The 21631-nt window shown below is 37.9% G+C and overlaps 1 protein-coding gene across 9 annotated transcripts in view; it reads right to left on the minus strand.

Moving 5' to 3' along the window:
* Positions 1–19748, minus strand: part of madd (MAP-kinase activating death domain) — a 75042-nt gene extending 55294 nt beyond the window's left edge. For 5 of the 9 annotated variants that reach the window (XM_059347596.1, XM_059347590.1, XM_059347568.1 and 2 more), the window contains exons 1-4: positions 19429–19747; positions 8691–8902; positions 6384–7025; positions 1203–1506 (exon numbers count right to left, since the gene is read on the minus strand). In XM_059347596.1, the coding sequence (XP_059203579.1) occupies positions 1203–1506; positions 6384–7025; positions 8691–8749 (1005 nt within the window). In that variant the 5' untranslated portion in view covers positions 8750–8902; positions 19429–19747. Of the gene's footprint in view, positions 1–1202; positions 1507–6383; positions 7026–8690; positions 8903–19428 lie in introns of all 9 variants that reach the window. The other 4 variants (XM_059347576.1, XM_059347581.1, XM_059347591.1 and 1 more) reach the window with 2 other exon arrangements.
* Between the last annotated feature and the right edge of the window lie 1883 nt (positions 19749–21631).

Genomic DNA, 21631 nt, shown 5'->3' on the forward strand with positions numbered 1-21631 from the left:
AGGATGGCAGTGTTTCATACAGGTAGAGAATTTATTTGCAGTGGTCGGCCTCATTCAGGGGGACTTTTCGATCAATCTGCATTTAAAGCTCCAGTTTCCACACACACTTTTTAGGTGGGGGAACATCTACTTAAATAGATCGCCCAGATAAAATCTATATTTGAGTAAAACTGAGAAAGAAAAGCAGAGGAATTGTCCAGGAGTTTTTCAGCAGTAGTTTTTCTGAAGCTGTGGAGCTTAGGGTTTATTTGGGGTAGTTGCAAATGAGCCTGTATATCAATGTCACAGTAAACCAACAGCAACAACAGAACACTACACCAGCAGCAGCCGAACCAGGACTTCTATCACACCCCTACTAATGCTTCTAGCGTTAAAGAGAGACGGAGATGAAGGGTACTTCATTCCAGTTATACAGTGTCATCGGTTTCATGCTTCGTCCACTCTGCAGTGAAATGGCTTCACTGAGCCTACATCTAGCAGAAAATGTCTGATGAAGGTCACTCAGGGCATTTCTCAGGAGGTCTTTGAAATCTTTTTCATCCAGCCGGGGACATGCAGCTGCACTCCAGAAGAAACCACCGACCAATCACAACACACTAAATATAGCCTTGCTTGCCCTTTCTCCTTGAAACAATCAGTTCCGTCTTCCATAATATTCCACTGGTGATTTGGTTTGCAGCTGAGGACCACCACACATCCCCTCCTGGTCTTTACAGGAATATTTCAATATTCATCATATTTTGATGAATCGAATAAAATTGAAACAGCAAAATAACAGTAATTTATTAATAAGGCAAGACATCTACGAGTCATGAATGTAGAAACTTAATTTTAAAAAAACACCTTCAACAGCAAAACTATATGAGAAAAACATTAGTCAATCATGTCACGCTTGCGCAAGCACATGACTGTTTATGCAGAAGTGTTTTAAATAGTAAGGTTTCAGCAAAAAGTCATGTGTTTGGTGAGTACTGAGCATACTACATGAGTTAAATGAGAGTTTTTAAATGGGTGGTTTGACATAGTTTTGCTGTTGTTAAATGCAACCCCCATTAACTTCAATTCTTCAAGGATTTAATCAATTTTCTAATTCTTTTACCATGGAAGCATACAAGAAATAAAAACAAAAAACAAAGAGACAGATTCAAGAGATGAATAAGAGACATTTTGCATCCTAAAATAACTGTTTTGTCTGTCCTTACCTTGTGCTCTAACAAGACGCAGCTGAGAACCTGAAGACAGGCGTCCACGCCCAGCAGCTCTAAGGGCAGGTGCAGGGGGAAGTCGACCATGGAGAAGCGGGAGTTGTCAGGCAGGGCAAAGGTGAGAGCACGTTTGAGTTCATGGGGCAGGACTTCCACATCCACACGCCTCTGACCGGCCACGGGTACTGGTGAACGAAGCAACCGGTACACCCAGGATTCAATCTCCCGCAGGTCCGCCAGCAGCTGGCTGCCTTTCTCCTCCACAGACAGCGCCCCGGTGAACACCCGCCACATGGTGTCCCTACGAAGGACATAAGCAGAGTGAATGTTCAGAGTTAATCCAAAAACTAAATTGTGACTAACAGTCCAATACAATGACATCTTTAGGCAATCTGAGGACATCATGTGACAATGTAACGCCTTTAAATGTCTTGTTTTGTCCGATCAGCAGTCCAAAACAAAATAATACATTTATTAATAATGGTTATAAAACAGAGAGAAACAATAGATGATTAAATCTGAGAAGCTGTAATCAGAGTTTTTTGTTTGATAATTAGAAATAAATAAAGATAAGCTTGAAACATGTATGAATAACATCATTTGGTCTTAAAAAAACAAACCAAAATGTAACAGGAATGGTATGAATTGTGATATAAATATCAATGCAACACTCCTAACCCTCTGGAGTCGTCAATTAAAAGCAAGATCAAACCACATGACTGCTTCATGACGTCACAACAACAAAAAACAGAGCAAAGTTGAGTCCTGCCGTCAAATTCCCTCTAAAGTACTGGCTTAAATCCGGAGATAAGATAAAATATATTTAGTTTAAAAATACATAACTACATGTCATCCTAATTTTACCTATAAACGTTATATTTTCAACCACTGAACATGATTGCGTTTCCAAAATCAGATTTTATGTTTTTTTGTGTGTGTTTGGTTTCAAATTCCTTGAACCAGTAAGTAAAAGTGAAAAAATAAGTATCAAGTCAATATAGGTGAGGTTGTGCTGAAAGAAATGACATCAACTTTTGGTGGTAAATACAAACAGAATGAAGTATTCAAAAAAATACGGAACACCTTCCTGGCACTAATTGTGCCAGGAACTTAACTGTCTGTCAGTCTGAACAATTATCAGAAACTGTGGGAAGAAAACTGCACATTGTGCAACAGCATGATTACACAGCATTATATCTATACAGTGAGTCCTATTGGCATTACGTTAATCATACATGTTTTACCAACATGCAAAATATGTTCAGCTTAACAAATAGCATCTATTAATGTCAGTCAACACTAATTTTATGATTAAAAATGGATTAAACTAAATCATTTGCTCATTTTACTGCAGTAAACAGCTACCCCGAGGCCTCCACAAACACCCAGTAAATCACTAATATAATGAGCAAATGAGATCGAAAACACAGGAGAGGCTCTTAAGCAATTGCCGAAATATTGATGTGCAAACCCTCCACTCTGCGCACACACATGGTGTCATTAAACCCTCTGTAGAGTGTATACTCAGTATGTGTTTGTGTGTGTGTGTGTGTGTGTGTGTGGCAAGGAGGCAGATAAATCATTAGTCCTTTGGAGCCCTCCCACCAACTGCAGCTGCTACCCGAAGGCAGCCAGAGACCTCAATCTGTCAGAGCCGCCATAGCACAAAGCGCTCACGGCCATTATGCAATGGCTCTCCTCCTTCTCTGTCATTGCCACGCCACTTTTCAACCATCCATGTCGAGGGGGAGAAAAAGATACTCAGGTCTGTTCAGCCTTTTGGCTTGAGCAGTTTTTTCGAGGCTGTCGGAGAAACCGCTGATCTATACTGATGATATGTGGATCCACTGCAGCCTTTTACCAGAAAAACATGTCAAGGTATGAGATTAACTGTGCATTACACATTCCTGCACTCCCTGGTAGTGATGAGGAGAAATGCTGTGCTGCTTCTTCAGCTATAAATAGAAGTCTGTATGATTGTTGGTCCCCCAAGGTGCATATGTTTTCTCCACAATCATACTGGGCCCAAGCCAGTGTGACGTGACAGCCTAATTATCACTTTGCCACGTCAAAACTGCAATAGATTGTGTCACCCATGGCAGCAGAATAACCAAATACTGCCACATCACAACATAATGTGACAATTAAACACAGTGTGCAGCTGTGGGTGTTTTCTGCAGCTTGAATAAAATATGAGTCAATCAACCCTGGTGGTTAATTAAGGAAAGTCTATTATTAATATGATCAACACATTGCTTCAAGTCTAACAAGCTTAATGAAGTGCTAAGTAGTGGTGTAATGGTATACCAATCTAGGTTGATGCCTTTATTTTGAAATTCCTTAGTAATACAATTGTCAAATAATATTTTAGTTGATATACTATAAATGTAACTAATTACAGTAAATATATGACCTCATGAATCGTAATCCCCTAAAATTGAGTCAAATGGAAATCGTTTCCGGGCAGAGTTTGTGATATCAGCAAATACTGTATCATTGTAAAAAAAAAAAAATATCATATCATATCATATCATATCATGTTGTGATGAAACGTGTGACTTACACTGCTGTTAAATGTCGTTTCATCTTAACCATGCCTTACTAGGGGTGTGACAAAATCTCATGCCACGAGATCTCGCGAGATTAAACTCGACGATATTTCTTGTTGCTTTAAAAATCAGTCTCACGAGATTTGTGAGTTATCCAAACTTCTATTTGTTACCTGTGGGGCCAGTAAAATGAAAAGAAGAAGAATAGGAGGAGAAGGAGGGCAAGCAGCAAGCAGCCAGAATGACGTCGCAGGGGCCGACATCTCATTAAGAAGAGTAAGAATTAATCGAAGCGGCACAGTCCTCCTGCAGCAGTCTCTCCCAGCTGCAGGCACAGAGCCGGCTAACAGTTAGCTCTGTAGCAGTAGAGTGTGTATGTGCTGCTGCTGCAGGAGGTGTTCACTTAGCGATCTCTGTTTGTTTACAGCAAGCACCGGACATTCTGTTCACAGTTAGCGATGCCAGTTAATTCAAGATCGCTATGTTTATGATAATTAGCCATGCTGCTTTGTTTTGATCAGCTGCTGATGTTGTTCAGTTAGCGATGACGGCCACAGTTGCGTCTCCCGTGTTTAATCTGTCGTGTATGTGATCACGGACCACGGTCGAAACTGTCGCTAATCGACTACCATACTTCACCTCTGGAGTCTCATTAACCCCTCTGGGGGATTTTATTTTTTTTATTTATCTTATTTTAACTTTTATGAATTTTAGTTTTAGTTTCAAGTTGTGGAAGAAGAAGTTTATTAAAAGCTCCTGCCTACATCATGCATGTAAAGAGTTATAATAAAACATTTCAAAATGCATGTGCAACTGGGTTAAATAAAAGTCTCTTGGTCCAGTCATATATTTTGTCATTGTAGTTTTCTTAAAATCTCGTCTCGTTCTTGTGAACCCAATATCGTGTCTCGTCTCGTGAGCTGAGTGTGTTGTCACACCCCTATGCCTTACCATGCATTCTCTGGTCTAGGGGTTTTAAATTCGCTCTTATTATACAACAGGAGCACAAAATAAAAGCAGCTCAAGTATCAACAGAAATGCAACTAAACTAACTTAAAGAAACTATCCACACATCCACAGTTATCTAATATTTATCATCCTTAAAAAACGCCCTCGTACCTCAGCTGAACCTAACACACTGGATGAAATAATATTTACTGTGTTACAAAACCTTTTAAATGCATGGTGGATATTTTGGTTGCCATTATTTATCATCGAGGTGGAGTGTGATAGCATAAAGCGTACTGTGAAAACATGACACAAGCTGCAGATGGCCTGCAAAACTGCATGGAGCCACAGACAAAGGCTCTTGTATTAATTCTGCAACACAAACATACACATAACAGGTGGACAACGAGAGAAGCAGATGGGGGGAGAACTAAAGCAGTAGGCACTGCAGAAAACATCAGCAGGGACATTTTAAAAACAACAAATCTTCTATTTTTTGTAATCTTTTTCTAGCCTTGGAAATTTTAAACTGAAGGAAAAAAGGATTTTAAGACAATGTAAAAATCCTCAGTCTGTGTGGTTGGTTGTTTGCATGCAAAGCCCTGTCAGTATGATGAGGACAGTTTATTATCTTTATAATCTTGTATTTTTTTTAGACAGTGCTACTCATTCTTTTTAAAGAAATGTATCAACGTACATGTACAGATTCTTAAGAGCCACTTTCTTTGAACAAGAGGTTTCGCCTTAAGACCCCTACAGGCTGTAAAGTTAATTACAGTCCACATTAGAAAACATACTGACCAAGTCAAGGACAAAAAATTGACGGTGTGAAAGTAAATGCCATGCCGTCTTCACTAAAATCAAAGATTTAATGCCCTTGGTAATATGAGCGTACTCATGGCAATCTGACTGATAATGAGATCTTATGATCAAAGTTGACATTTTACCGAAGGGTGGCACAATACAAAAGGTCGTCGAGTGTCAAAAGCAATAATGTTCATGATCTGGCAAGCATCAATGTGGTCCCTCTTTTCACAGCAATCAACCAGGTTTTGGTAGAGCCAACTTGAAATCAAAATAGCCCTGAAGGGCCGACCACACCAGGAACTGTAATGATGACGATGTGAGCATCCACACTGATGAACGAGAACATTTTGTGGCAGCAAGAACACATTTTACACTCATTTATGCCTTTTCTTTTGCGTCATCGTGTTTACTAAATACAATTACTTACAGCTTAAATAAGAGGTATTCAGAAACGTAGCTGCTGCTGCTCCTCTTTCAGCACCATGGATGCGAGAGGAGTGAGAGAAAGACAAGCTGTTGACCTCAATAACTACTTTATTTCTTATTATAAGCCTATAGAGTTTGAACGTGACCCTATAAATTCAGTTGGATTTTGATTGGCCGTCAGTCAATTCAACAAATCGCTCTGAAAGTGATCCCAATGATATTGTTTGCCATGTGCCATTGAGGTAGAATGACTTTTAAAACTATATATTGATAGCTATTTTTATAGATATTGGTGTGAACAACACTAAAGCAAGGGCATCTAAAAAGTTTGGTCAAAAACACAAGTTGACAAGTTGAAATAGTACAAAGAAAGAAAAAAAGAATGACAATACATCCTTAGTAAGTGATAAGAAAAAGCTACTTTTACTTTAACAATATTAAGCCTCACCTCTGGGTGGCACGAGGGAGCCCAGCTCGCTGAGTTAGCCTCTGACTGCAGCAGTCCACCAGCCTCTTGAGAATATATAAGCATTCCCTGAAGGTGGAGAAGAACGGGTAGTGGCTGAGTATGCACAGCGAGGTCAGCGTGCTGTTGCGGTTCCTGGCTGCCATCTTAGCAGCGCTCCGTCTGTGCTGTGGGGACTTGCCGGCGTTCAGCTCGGCGCCTGGTTTTTCGCTCTCTTCTCCGGAGGCGGGCGGAGGTGCTGACTCAGCATTGTTAGGTGGAGATAACGCAGAGGGTGGACCTCCGCCGCTGCCATCGGATCCATCGCTGGCGGTCTCGGCCGCCTGTGCTGCTGTCTCTGAGTGGCCACTCTTGTCCCCGCGGGGACGGTGGTGTCCTCGCTGGAAAGAACGGTAGAAGTTGACGCAGATTCCGTAGCGGGTGATTCCTGAGTCTTTGTCGGTCAGCGTGAAAACAAATGAGGAGTCGTCGCGGAGGCTGACCCTACGCTGGCGTATGCTCAGGCATCCCTCTGGCTGGCAGAAAAACACAACGTCTGGTGGGAGCGGGAAGTCGTGGTGGTCCTCCAGCGGGTAGCGGCGGAGGAGCTGAGGTGTCTGGGCCACACTGTCACTACTTGGTTGCCTGGAGGGGAGACAAACAAACATTTGTTTTGTCTGTAAAACTGTTGTAGTTCTGGGCTCATCATTAGTTCTCCATAGTTTAATAACTTTATGTGTTACAAGTCATATCCGATACTTCAAAAGACAGTGTTAATATAATTTGAAACGGTCATTATGCGAGGAGAGAAGCATTTCATAATGGAGGAATTTAGCCACTGATCACTTGATAGCACAACATAATGGCTTACAAAGCCCTGAAAGTAGAACAGTGGTTACAGAAGCAAATTTGTAACTATATTTAGCTGTTAAAATCCAAGAACTGGTTTGAAAAAATCTGGTCAGGAGAAGCAAACACTTATCCCACCCGACAACAACTCTGAAACCGCCCTTAAGCATAAAGCTTAAATACCTAAACAATCTATTAGAGCTACTCTGTGGTTGACTCTAAAAGCGGTGGACAGTCCTCTAAATTTCAATTTGTGTTCATGTGAATCATCCTTTTCCCCCGTGGCTACTGAGAAATAATGTGCTACTGTTCTTCATTATGCAAGCCACAACATAGGGGAGTAACTGCTGCATCCAAGCGTTAATAAGGTTAACTTGAAACAAACAAATGTCAGGACTAGGGGAAAGAAATCTTCCAGTCACAGCGAGTCATTAGCATGCAGTCACTCCAACAAAAACACAATACCACAAAGTGTTAATGAGTTTCTGCAGGGTAGAGGTGAGGATTTAACTACCAGGAAGTCCAGTTTGTCTGCTTATCATGTGCCAAAACAGCACAAGGAGGTTTACACATTGTACGACCCTGGGAAGTTAATCATAGCAACAATCTTATAATCCATTTTTTGGGTTGTTGTTGATTTTTTGCAGGACCCTCTGCAACAACACCACTCATGTATAGCAAGAATTGTCTTTTACTGGTTGGAAAGGCTGCATTAAAGTAATTTAATGTAATTTCTCAACTTACTAGACTGTTCTATTATTTTCCTGTATGCACTTATATCCACATCATTGGTGATTATTTATTAAAATCTTTAAAGTTATTAGATCACACATACAGTCATTGAAAGAATTATTAGACCCATTGTTTTCTTCATTTTCTATTTCACTGTAATACCTGGCACAACTAAAGTTACATTTGTTTGGACAAATATAATGATAACAACAAAAATGACTCATAAGAGTTAAATTTAAGCTTGATAATAACCAAAATCATTATCAAGAAAAACCTGGAAAATGTCTAAATATCAGCTCTTAAATTAATAATTAATTCTTATCAGCTATTTTTGTTGTTATCATTATATTTGTCCAAACAAATGTACCTCTAGTTGTACAAGGCATTAAAATGAACAAGAAATTGAAGAAAACAATGGTCTAATAATTGTTTCCATGACTGTATATCCACATTATTGATTGTTATTTATTAGAATCCTTCAAGTTATTTGATAAAACATATCCTGCTACTTGATTTACTCCATGTTGCCCAGCCCCATGTGAGATCAGCTGCTTTAACACACGATATTAAAAGGTTAAATATTAAACAAATTGTTGCTGAACAATAAAAACTTAACAACAGATATTTTCTCAAATAGCCTCACTAATCGCTTGTTTTCAAAGCTTTAAAGTTGACTCAACACATTCCTTTAAACCAGAACTACCATTTAAAGTCAGATGAGGTCCTTACCTTGCTCCGACCACGACCAAGTAGTCGAGAAGGCGAGGGCACATTTTCTTTTTCTCCATCTTGGATTGACCTCGTCCCGTACGTCACGGCATCCAGGATTTATGTTCCCTCTTTGAGTCAGTGGTGCCTTTCCATCACAACTGGGAAAGTTCAGGTGTAAAGTTGAAACAAAGCTCCTTGTTTATCATTGTGATGGATCAAAAAAGTCAAACCTGCAACACAAGGAAAGATGGAGGGTCATGAGTTTCTATGGACACAATTAAATAAACACTAGTTTAAACCAAGGAACATTGTGGGTAAAATATGAAGAAATCTGGTCCACACTGCACCAGCCACATGATTCTTCAGAGCTGAAAATGGGGCTAAATATGGCATCATGATTTATCGTCTTTGACTCTTTTTTAAATGTCAAGGACTATAAAAGAAGTTGTCTGCAGCAGTCTCCACTCTCCCTGCACCTGTCTCATCTACTAGCTCAGTTCCCCTGCTCCAGTCTGTATTAACAACTTTCGACAAGAAGCCTTTCAACCTGTCGTGACAGAAGGTGGTTCACATACAGCAAAGTTTAGAGAGGCATGAAATCCTCTAAGCTTTTTTCTAGATTCATGAGATAGTTAGTCAGTCAGTTAAGAAAACGTGGGAGCAGACAGAATGCAAGTCTGAGTCTCCAGTAAATTACAAGGATAACCTTTTTAGGCAGTGGTTTTCACTATTCACACATGCATTACATTCATCTTGGACCTACTTCCACACTACATACAGACTTGTACCTCTGCTGGAAATGTCACTGCAATGTCACGTCGACATTTCACTTCACAAGAAATGAAAGACATTCACAATTATGTTGCGTAGACGTCCACATTTTGCATTTAACAGAGTGATCTTCTCTACCAGACAGTGAAGAAGGCAGACAATAAGACAAAGCCAGCAGAGCATAAAAGATTACTCCAGCCTCCCCAGTGTACAACAAATACTGCTTACATTTAATAAAAGCAGTATTTAAAGTTTCAACTTCATAGGTCATAATGTGGAAACAACATGGATGCTACAAGAAAAATCTGTTTTATTTTATTGTTTATGTATATAGTGTTTATAGCTGGTTTCAGTATTTGCAAAGGAAACAGATCAGGAGTGCTGTTAAATATGATCTGGAACTATTTTTTCCGTTTATTCTGACACCACATGAACGCAGCACAAATGCCATTTGCAATTAGTCGGCATAATCGTTTATGTCAATATTGAAAATGTGTCAACATCAATATTTTTAACTGGAACATCATATTTTTTCAGTTTTGTTTTTCATTTTTATCATTAGCTACTTTAGCTATCAACTAAGGATCAGGATCGTTCAGGTGGACCAGCTATTCTCATGTGTTTGTTGAGCCGCTCATCTGGATATACAATGGCATACAATTTGTCAAAATAAAATTAACTTTTAAAACATGGTCAATTAGGTTTTTTGAGGAAAATAAATTGTTTAGATTAATTGACGGAGCAATAAAATAGTCGACAGATGAATCATTAGAAAAATAGCCGTTAGCAGCAGCCCTAATTTTGTGTCTCCATCCCGTGATTCGGATCCGCTCCAAAGTTTAATCATTTCTTTCACAGCCAATCCAACACCCGTCCACAAAGTTTTAGTGCCAGTGCCAGGGGTTTTTACTGTAATCCTGCTGACAAACAGACCAACAACGCAGAAACATGGCCTACTTGGCAGGGGCAAAAATGAATTTCCCCAAAAGAGGACAAATAAAGTACAATATTATTATTTATTTCTGCCGGAGGATAAAGAAGTTTTCAGTAGAGGCTCACAGATATATTAAGCAGCTTAAGGGCTGTTGGTGAAGTAAGCACCTTTCATAGCTTGTATTGTTGCCTTCACAGCCCCTGTGACTGACCGGCAAACTCATCCAGCACCTCTTCAGATGGTTATTCCCAACATGGAGACACCTTATCTTCTCATAGTCAGGATGCTACAAGATACTGTAATCTTTCAAATTAGGAGCAGGATGGAAAATACATCAACTGAGCAGCTTTTTACTGACAACATAACATCAAAAATATCATAAACTATTTGCAGAAACACTGTTCATTTTGACCTTCACGCAGATATTTCATGTCATTATATTAGCTGCAATGATGTGACATGTATAGATATGCATTGGTACTTGTCCCACTGCCACATTAGAAAGGGTCAGAGGTCAGGATCAAGCTCATCTGCTTCATTACATCTCCGTCTGTTAGTAAACTACTGTTAATACCACTGTGCTTAAGAACTACGGCGATGATGCAAACAGCATATAAACAGCATAACAATGAGCATTTTCATTACAAAGAACATCTTGTGTCTGCAGTGGAGTCTGGCTTATTGAGACTACAGTCAGAGGAGAACTCTCCTTCAACAGATTTCTCTCAGCATGATTGTTAAACGTTGTTATAAAATGGCGTCTGTACAAAGAAGCCCTTGCTTTTAAAGTCTGAGGGACAGGCAGCAAAACGTGACTGCTAACTCATGATGCTTTAGATTGCTGAAAACCAAACACATATACAGCATTTTATTATACTATATACTATACAATCAATCACAATGAGGCAGGGGCAATAAAAAAGGTGTTAGTTGACACATTAAAAACTATAAAGTATGTCTCGTGAAAAAAGAAACAGTGACAAGATCTACTTTTACCGTGTCACGTCGCAGCGAACAGCCTTTAATCTAACACCAACAAACGCCTCATTCACAAACTCCACCCCGAAACACAAACACGATACACAGAGCTGTATTTCACTGTCTCTTAAAGGCTGTTATCCCCGCACTGATAAGCTAATGGATGTATAATTTAGTCAGTGGTTCATGCTGTGCCATTTATGCATTCCTATTGAAAGGGTAACCTGGGGGAACGAGCACTAGACCATGTTGTCTAATAGAAAATGTGCCAAGTTTAAAATGAGCACTTCGATCACTTGACAGGAATCCAGGCAGAGAAATAAATGACTTTTAACTATTAGTATTTTAATTCTGCAGTTCTAGCTTGATTTTCTGATTCTGATATTACAACATAAAGGACATAAAAACAAGTCTAATAAATAAAGAAATAAGATTTGTGCACATTTTGTGCAGATTCTCCAGTTTCAGTGCTGTTACAGGAGCTGTATGCTGGTTGCGTCGTCGTCTAGCGGCAGCGTCACATTTCCCCAAAGGTGTCGATGTCCACTGGATACATTTCAGAGACGGCATGTGTTAAAGCAGCCGGATGGATTTTACGCTGTTTCATTAATTTTCCTCGGTTTTTGGACCTACATGTGTTACTGACTTGCCAATATTTCTCTCTCAATAGCTCTCTCAGCGATACTGATATTGGAGGCTGATATAAATGATCTATTCAATTAAATTCTACATTTACTTTAAATAATATACATTTTATTTACTTAATTTACTATTTTGTTTTATTTTGTTATTGCCAATTTTTCTTTACCATGTTGCTGGTGCACAATTATTTCATTTTAATACATTTTTATTTTTATTTATGCCTTAGCAACCATTACATTTTATTTTAGAGAAAAGATAGGAAAGCAATACTTAATCTTAGCCTGATCCTGATTTCTTTACCCATAAAATAATGATCCGATTCTATTTCACACATTAAAGCAAACAGCTTATTAATTAAAACAATGTAAATACCCAAAGCCCAGGTATCATTATCAGTAGTGAAAAGTCAGTGTGATGCCTCTCTAGATAATAATCATTCAAACAGAAAAAAAAAGCATCAACATCCTCTGGTTTGTCTTCATGTTAAAAAAAAAAAATTCTATATTGCTGCAAAAATAGGTTTGCTATATTGACAATAAAACCAAAACAACCTTTAATACAATTCACATGTGAAATGCAATATTAAATATTAATTTGTTGTGGTGTCACGATTTTAAGGTTCACTATTGAACTGATTTTCAATTTTAAAAAAAGTTTTATCCTGACAACTTTAGAGGGTATTAAGTGTGATATAACTGCAATATATTTCTGTACCACACCAAGGACAATTGGATTTTAATAATAGAAACTGAAAGCTCATTTTGATTGTTTTCCGGTTTAGAATTGAAATTGTGACGCCCCTCGAATTTCTATCAGCTGTAAACAAATGTTGACATTTCACAAGTGGATTTCATGCTTCAGAGAAGAGAGCAGAAACAGAGCAGGCAGCACAAAGATAACAGGGCAGACAAATGGACTGTAAGTCACAAGTGGGACTCTAAAGTCGCACATCCTGACACAGGCAGTCATTAACCCCGGCAGCCACGGCCGAGCAGCAGCTGTGTCCAGTGGACATTATGGGTGACTTTATCACAGAGGGCTTCAGATGCATTATGGGCCTAATTATGTCTAATAGCTCCACTTGTGAGTAGAGGAGCCATTCGCAGAGGGACATAATAGAAAATTGAGCTCGACTCTCAAATCTTAATGGGGCATGATGGTAAAATGGTCAAAATGTTACTTAATTACAGAAGAGATCCAAAATGCTTACACTGTTGTCACTGACACATTATTAGTATAAGAAAATAGTTTAGCTACTTTATATACAAAATTCTTTGACGTTTTCTCATGTTTGGGAAGAAAAATAAGCTTTTCATGCCTGACAGGGTAACATTAGGAATGAGTAAGCCGGCTAACACCGTCCAACACAGCAGTGTTTTATGTGTGCGGTGCCATAACAAGACACGGTACAAGCAGCAACACATAACAGGCTGAAACGTGTCCTGGTGAGTCAGCTTAATGTCAGCACTCATCACGTTTAGTAAAATTATTCAAATATACTGCAAGCCTGACAGTCTCCTACTGGCTTGTGCATGTAAATGAACCAGGAGACCAAAGTAAACTGTCACTGAACATGAATAAGTCTGTCTGCTCGAAAAGACTGGTAAGAATGCATACACTTGTATTAAAACAATCCATTTTTAAAGCTAGTTTTGCACAGTATGAGAGCTATTTTCTACATACATGGTACAATCCTAAGCATGTTGAAGGGCGGTAACAACTTGAACATTCTTCAAAGCAAGAGCTAAATACTAGATACAGATACATAATTTCTTGCTTCTTACAGAACAATCCTTTCTTGTACTAGATAAATCCAATGTTGATCTTTTACTCCAGAACTTAGCAAATAAATAATTATGTTACAGTCAAAACATACAGCCAACGTTAATATGAACAGCTGGTTCAATAAACTAATTACACTAGAAGAGATAATTATCCATAAAAACAAAAACATTAACACCCACTGGTTTGTTTATATGTTAAAAACCACATCAGCAGAAATAAAGACACTGCATTTCTAAAGATTAACTATAATTACTTGCTTCTAATGGTCTACACTGATATGATAACCACTAATTTTGTATTTTAAAAAAAGAAGTCATCATAACTTGTAGTTTAAGCACATCTGAGGGGATGAAGGGCTGAAAGAATCAGTGATCAAAGATGGATGATTTAATATTTCATAGCTCCAACTGACATCACTACTGTGAAACATAAATAAAAAAGACCAGTTCTCACTTTTCAATTTTTCATTTCTTTCTTTCTAGTAAGGTACATCAAAATACTTCAGGGTTCGTACAGGTGTTTATCAGTAAAATTCAAGCACCTTTCCATGTACCTAAATCAAGACTACAGACTCTCAAAGCTTTTATCACCACATCTTATTTGTTACTATCAATGCAACTGCAAAAAAACTAAGTTTACAGAATTCCTGTATACCCACAGCAATTAATATTATCACTCTGTTTTTTTACCAGCTGTTCATATTAACGTTGATTGTATGTTTTAATCATGATTATTTGATGTGTGTCAATTTCCAGAGTAAGGGATCAACGGAAGACTAATCCAGTTATGAATGAGGACTAAAAGGATTGTTTCACCAGATTGTGCTGAAAATTAAGCATTTTTCAAGGAGTATATATTTAAATCCAAGCATATTTATAACCTTGAAAACTTAAGGTTAATAAATTGACTTTATAGACTATGTACAAAGACTGATACTTAGATAGAGCATTTTATCTAATATTTCTAATGTAACACTTTGACATAATCTGTCAAATAAGACATTAAATATTGAATACTGCTGACAAGCCAATGTGTGTAGATGCCAATGAAAGGAATTTGGCTTATCATTATCAGCCGATAATTTATCTGCTATAATTTAATTCTTGGAATAGCGAATACTAATATAAATTTCCCCATTATCTGCAGAAAATGTACTGGTGCATCCCAACTAAATAGAGGAGGAAAATAATCCCAACCACATAATATATTCCAACAGTGAGGGCTGGGCCTTCTATGCAGAATACAGATCTATCCCTTTTTATCTTGCAAAACCATCAGGACAATGAATCAACATGCAGGTCTGGCAACATGAATGCATCCTGGTGCAAAGCCAAAATGGCTATTTTATGAAGCAGCAGAGCTGGAGGCAGACTCATCCAGCACAAAGATACAGGACCACAGCATTATTTTTAGATGAGGGTGGAAGGACTATGCCACTTCACTGATTGTATTTAACGAACGAGCTTGGTATTGAACCATGTTTCTCCCTCGCTCTCTAATATAAAAAAAGGGGGAGAGACAAAAGAATCACCACAACACGGTGTAATCTTCAAAGGCACGATAATGATGTAGGTTAACACAACAGATGAATCTGGTCAGAGTGATCTGCAGGCAGCACTCACTGCTTATGTAAGCACGGAGAGGAGATGGACATGATTCACAGGCCTCCAACATGGACAGCATTTTCTTGCCAGTCACAGTGAACAGCAGTAAGAAGCGACAGAAAAGAGTCTGTTCAATTTATTTCAGCGAGGACACACAAACGAGAGGGATGAAGTGTAAATTAAGGAGGTATTGATCGTCGCGTTCCTGCTTTGAGATTACAATCTTTTCTTATTGAACCAAACGTGCGATGTTCTTCGGCTAAACAGATAGAAGAACTATTTTGGTCCCCTGTCAATAAAAGTGGTTAGCACAAAATGAGTCTACAGGCCTACACTGAAAAAGTAACACTCTTTTCACTTTCCATATATTTATTTCTAAAAGGTGCAAGTTTCTAAACCTTGCCCAGCTTGTGAACAACATTTTTTGTCGCAAAATTAACTAAACTAAAGCACTTCTAGTGGCTTGTGGGCTTTATTGTGTACTTTAATCCTCAACGGTTCTTAGGCGTATGTGAGAACTGTTATTAATATGAATATTTATTTTATTTTTTCGAATCATATTCAACCCTATAGGTTCAGTTTCCAGAAGTGCTGTAACGGTGGTAGTCGGCTCGTGTGACATTCTCAAACTGTCACATCAAATTGAGTACTGCAAGCTTTTACTTTTCCTTGAGTAACAGAAAAGGGTATATGTATTACATAACAATAATGACATGGTTGTTTTTATTTAAGAATACGTCAAAACTCCAGTGCACTGCAGATTGTTTTCATCCTATGTAACAATCATTGTTTAATTATTAACCTGTTTATTTTCTATGATCATCACTGTAAATTGCACGTTTATATTTTGAATTGCACCTCACTGTTAACCAGTTACATTTATGACACTTGCCCTTAAGCTGTTTATCTTTTTACATTTCTGGCATTATGTTCATTTAGTTTCTGCACCTTACTAATCATTTGTATTGTTTATATTTTGTTTTATATCCGCTCTATATATTTGCACTCTTTCTCACTTTATATTGCAACTGCTGCACAATAATTGCCCTCAAGATTTATCTCATTATTTTAACTAATATTTTAGAGTCCAATTTTACTTCAGGATTAAGTTGATAGTATCTTGTTGTAATATAGTGCAGGTTGCTCCCCCCCTTAAAATAATCCACAGACCTTGTTATAGGAAGTATTGCTCAAAATAAACTCTGTGGATTATCTTGAGTATCCGGGTCATGAATTCTGACAAGACACAGTACTCCGTTTTTCAAATGCATGGTTTTGCGCTTTGAGCATCATGACTCAACAGTTTTTCTCGCTAAATTATATTCAAGTGAAGGCAGACATCTCTATGGCCGATAGCTGCAATACTCAACAACTCACTACAAAACAATCTAGACTGAAAAACAGCACTATGTAAGAGGCAAAATATTTATTTTCAGTTTGTGTGAACTGTGTCTACCAGTATTTGGTACTGAACTGACCTCTACTCATATTTTTGACCTGAATACATTGAAGTATTTACCACCATGATGATACAGGTTAATTCATTCAATATTACTCTGATCTCCAGCTGGCTGACAATGATAAATAAAATATTTTTTAATGGAAAAATTGGAACAAAAAATAATTTTCTTCTGTTTTAATTCATAATAAAGTGAATACCTGTGGGATTTCATTGACAAAACATAACATCACATTGGACTTTAAGAAACTGAGATGGATATATTTCACTATTGACACTTTTGAAGTATTGAATAAAGATGTGTCTCTTATTTTTACTTATATTGCCATCCAAGTTAAATTTTACTTGTATCACGTCATAATTATGATGCTAGTCTAACTTGTACTACCTCTGTATTTACCCCATCGTCATTCAATCTTTTTACGATAAAAATCAACTCCCTTATCTCATCAGTCGTGTTTCTGTGAGAAGCTGGTTTCATATTATGTAAAACAATACAGCTGCACAACGACCGTTGTAACCTTGATGAATTTACAATGATGCACAGCGTAAAGACTTAGTTGATAATCGATTAATCATTAAAAATGCTGCTTTCAGGCTCTCGAATGTGGAGGTTTTCTGCATCTCCCGTTTAATCAATATTAAAGTGAATATCTTTCTGTTTCGAATGACAAAAGAAGACATCACTTTGGACTTTGAGGAACTGGGATGGATATTTTCCACAATTTGCTGACACTTTATAAATTAAATAATAATGAAAATAATCATTGGTTGTATGCCCAATTGCAAATGCTGCACAACAATTTCCCTTGGAAGAGGCAAAACAATTTATCTCATCTTATTGGGCTGTCTTGCTTACACATTTATTGCTGCTTATAATGGTATTTGGTAATTGGTACTGGAATATACTGAGAAATTTCAGAATATATATGATAATACTTTGCACCTGGATGATATAGGATCATTCATTTTACACAACTATGATATGACCTTGACAGCTATTTCTGTATTTAACCCGTCGCCATGGTCACCCAATCTTTTTAAAGATAAAAATCTATATCTATAACTATACCCATTGGTTGCAGGGCCATGCTGCACAACAATTTCCCTTGGAATAAGCAAAGCAAAGATACATCTCATCGGGCTGTTTTTACTTATAATGCCATCCAGGTCAGATTTTCTTGTTTTAAGTGATAATTATGATACATGTATTGCTGCTTGAACCTAACATGTATTACAGTGCTTACTTGAATGTATATAAAAATTCAGAAAACATATTATCATCATTAATACCAGGGTGATATTGCTGTTAGGTTCATTCATTTTATACTAGGGCTGCACGATATTATCGGCACGTTATCGGTATCGGCCGATATTGGCTAGAAAATGAACTATCGGCCAACACGCCGATATCCACCGATATAATAAACTGATTAAATAATGGGGTGCACATCACGTCTCTGTTGCACCTTGTTTGTAGCTCATAGAACTGTGCAGTGTAGTCTGAGCCCACCTACTTATTTATGTTCTGATTAGGGCCTGAAGCTTATATTTTTTGTACTTTTTGTGATTTTGTTTGCACAGTGCAGATTGAGTCGTCATATATTGGGCTTCTGTTTTAGGTTAAATTTGAATTTAAGCAGCAGTCTGTAAGGTACATGTAGTTTTATTTAATTTCTGTTTAATTGCTGTACAGTTGCACTTTTCACATGTTCCCATTGAACACAGGTTATGTTTACATATTATGTCAATTGGGAAATTGGCCAAATTTGCCCTGATTGTGGGTATTAGTTGTGCGGGAAAAAAATATCGGTTTCGATAATTGTAAAAAAATCTGCATATCGGCAAAAAATCCAATATCGTGCATCCCTGTTTTTATACTACGGTACTATTGTGATCTCCACCTTGCTGACTGTGATACCTACCTCTGTACTGACCCCCTCTCGTCATGGTCATCCAATCTTTTAACGATAAAAAAAATCGTATTGTCTCATCAGTCGTGTGTCTGTCAGAAGCTGGTTTCATATTATGTAAAATAATACAGCTGCACAACGTTGCTGTAACCGTGATGAGTTACAATGGACACACGGTTTTATGAACAGGGCGGGTGTCAGTTACAGCTAACGTTAGATAGGATGTGTATAGAGGGCATTTTACTACATAATGAGCCAACAGTGGAGATTAGAGAAGAGACATAAGGCTGAGAGGAGGATAACATTCACCGGAACAAACGTGATAAGGCAACGCCTCCTGATAGCTCCAGGAGAGCTGCTTCTTTTTATATACATGACGAGCTGTCAGGCCTCTTCTCGTCCTACATGTTCACCCCTAAAGATGCTCCTCTCACCTCCACTCTGATAGCTTTATGCTTTTTCTACGTCACGGATGGATTAGCTAGTTAGCCTGCTAACTAGCCGCCTAGCTGCTAGCTAACAGTAGCTTTACCCGATTTATATCGTAAATTAAACAAAAATATCAGATGCAAAATAACAGTGGCGATATTTAGAAACGGTTAAGTTAACACAGATATGAATAAAGTGGGTGTGTTTGAAAAGAAGTGACGTTAGGTGAGAGCATCCTTACCTGCTAGCAATAGCCGGTTAGCCGCTAACCGTCGCTGCGGTGCCAGCTGCTGATGACGGCCCGGGTGGTGGGCACCCTCCGCGGCCACGGGGGGGGAGAGGCTCCGCTGTTTGTCCGGATTCAGCCTTCTTCCTTTCGGATTACGTTTTATCATTGGTGGGGGTCAGCAGCTACTCCGTGAGACCGTTTCGCAGCGTAAATAAGTGATGCGAGGTGTGTGTGTATTCGTGTGAGAGTGTGTGTCCGCCTCTGAGCTCGATGATCGGGTGGCTCAGTCAGTTACAACCTGCCTTCACAACATCCTCTTCATCATCATCAGTCTGCAGGGAGTTCCGCATACTGAGACCTAACGGAAGCGACAACACAGCGTGACCAACACCACTTCGTCACACTGTTAAAATAATCGCCTAAATCATTTTTTGTGAAAATTGTTATTTGTTTTTTTTTGCCTAAATCATCTCCTCATGACGCCGGCCACCTATGGTAAAATCGCCTACATCCTCAGTTGATCAGATCATGTGATTTTACCCCTTTAAGATAATGGCCTATGTCGAGTGTATGACTTAAGCAGATTTATTATGCCTAAGTCAAAATAAAATGTGACTTAGTCAATGCCTTTTAGGACTTCAGCAAAATATGGTGACACTTTATTTTGAAGGTGCCTACATAAGAGTGACATGAGCATGTCATAAACATGACATGGGATGTGTCATGAACAGTAATGACACTTTGAAGTAATATTAATGCTCATGATACTTGTCATGTCATGTTTCTGACAGGCTTGTGTGACTCTTGTGTAGACACCTTCAAAATAAAGTGTAACCATATCTTGCTTAAGTCACAAAGGCATGTTTATAAAAAATTGCCAAAGTCATTTATTTCTCTTAAGTTACATATTTACACACAGTGTTATTACTATGCCAATAACCATTCTTTGTTACATCCTTCTTGAGTGAAATTATCAATAAATGTCATATGTTACACTTTTGGTGAATTTTTTTGTGTTTCCTGCAAACCTTGAAAAAATGAGTTAGGCGATTATTTTAACAGGGTGACGACTTAATGCTCCCCACAGGAGCTGGCGTTACTGTGGCTGCGGTCTTTGTAATGCACTTAATAATCATTATGAACAGTTTGCTTAAAATACGGTGTTTTATCGACTGACAGGGCCAGACAAAGCTTTTCTGGGTCCCTATAAAAGTCATCTGATGAGCCACCACCATCCCCCCAAAACTGCAAAATGACTTGTAACAATTTATAATCAGAGATGATAGATAAAAGATTTTTTTTAAATAATCATGAACATGAACACTAGACTGCTATTTGCTAGATTATAAGAAAAAATATCTCGTACACCTAGCACATGTATGGCACTGAACCTTATGTTCTGCTAATTTTATCATGAATTATTTATACACACAAATACAGTGCAAAATGTGGCATAGTGCCCTTCAGATTTAATTCAATCAATATAGTCCCATTTCTCAATGAAGACTTATGTTACTGTGGCTGTGGTCATAGTAATTCACTCAATAATAATTCTGCACAGTTTGAAGTATTTTACAGTGTTATTATCACATGACAGGGCCGGACAAAACGATTTTGAGGTTCCTATATATTCAAATTAAGCACACTGAGGTTTAATCAAGTTTATCATCATGGAGTCAAAATTACTTATTTGGACAATTGAGAACAGGAATTCTACAAGAAGTACACACACACACACACACACACACAAACATAGTCAATCCCAAATAATATTAGTACAAAATGTGGTATAGTGCCCTTCAGCTTTAACTTAATCAATATAGTTAGTCGCTTTTCTTCTGCACTGATTTCCACCAAATATTAGCAAAACATGGTTTTGCCCAGCTCTTTTGTTATATTATTAACAAATTCCCATCATATAACGATAGGTTTTTATCATTTAATACATTTTTTTATATCATAAAAAAATATTTTATCTATTTATGACCATTTTATACTAATAAAATGCTACGTTTTATATATCGTAATGTAGCACTCCAAAGACATCCTCTATGAACTCTAAGGTTACTTTAAAGCGACAACTTATCATCTTTGAAAATCTAAAGTTTTTAGGCATTGTATCTAGCAGCTAAGACAACTGTAATATTAAATAGAATATTAACATTGTGACAACCTAAATAGCCAAACAGCTTTTAAAGTTATTTAAAACCCTCAT

Source organism: Centropristis striata, chromosome 2, assembly GCF_030273125.1.
Source record: "Centropristis striata isolate RG_2023a ecotype Rhode Island chromosome 2, C.striata_1.0, whole genome shotgun sequence".
Taxonomy (NCBI): domain Eukaryota; kingdom Metazoa; phylum Chordata; class Actinopteri; order Perciformes; family Serranidae; genus Centropristis; species Centropristis striata.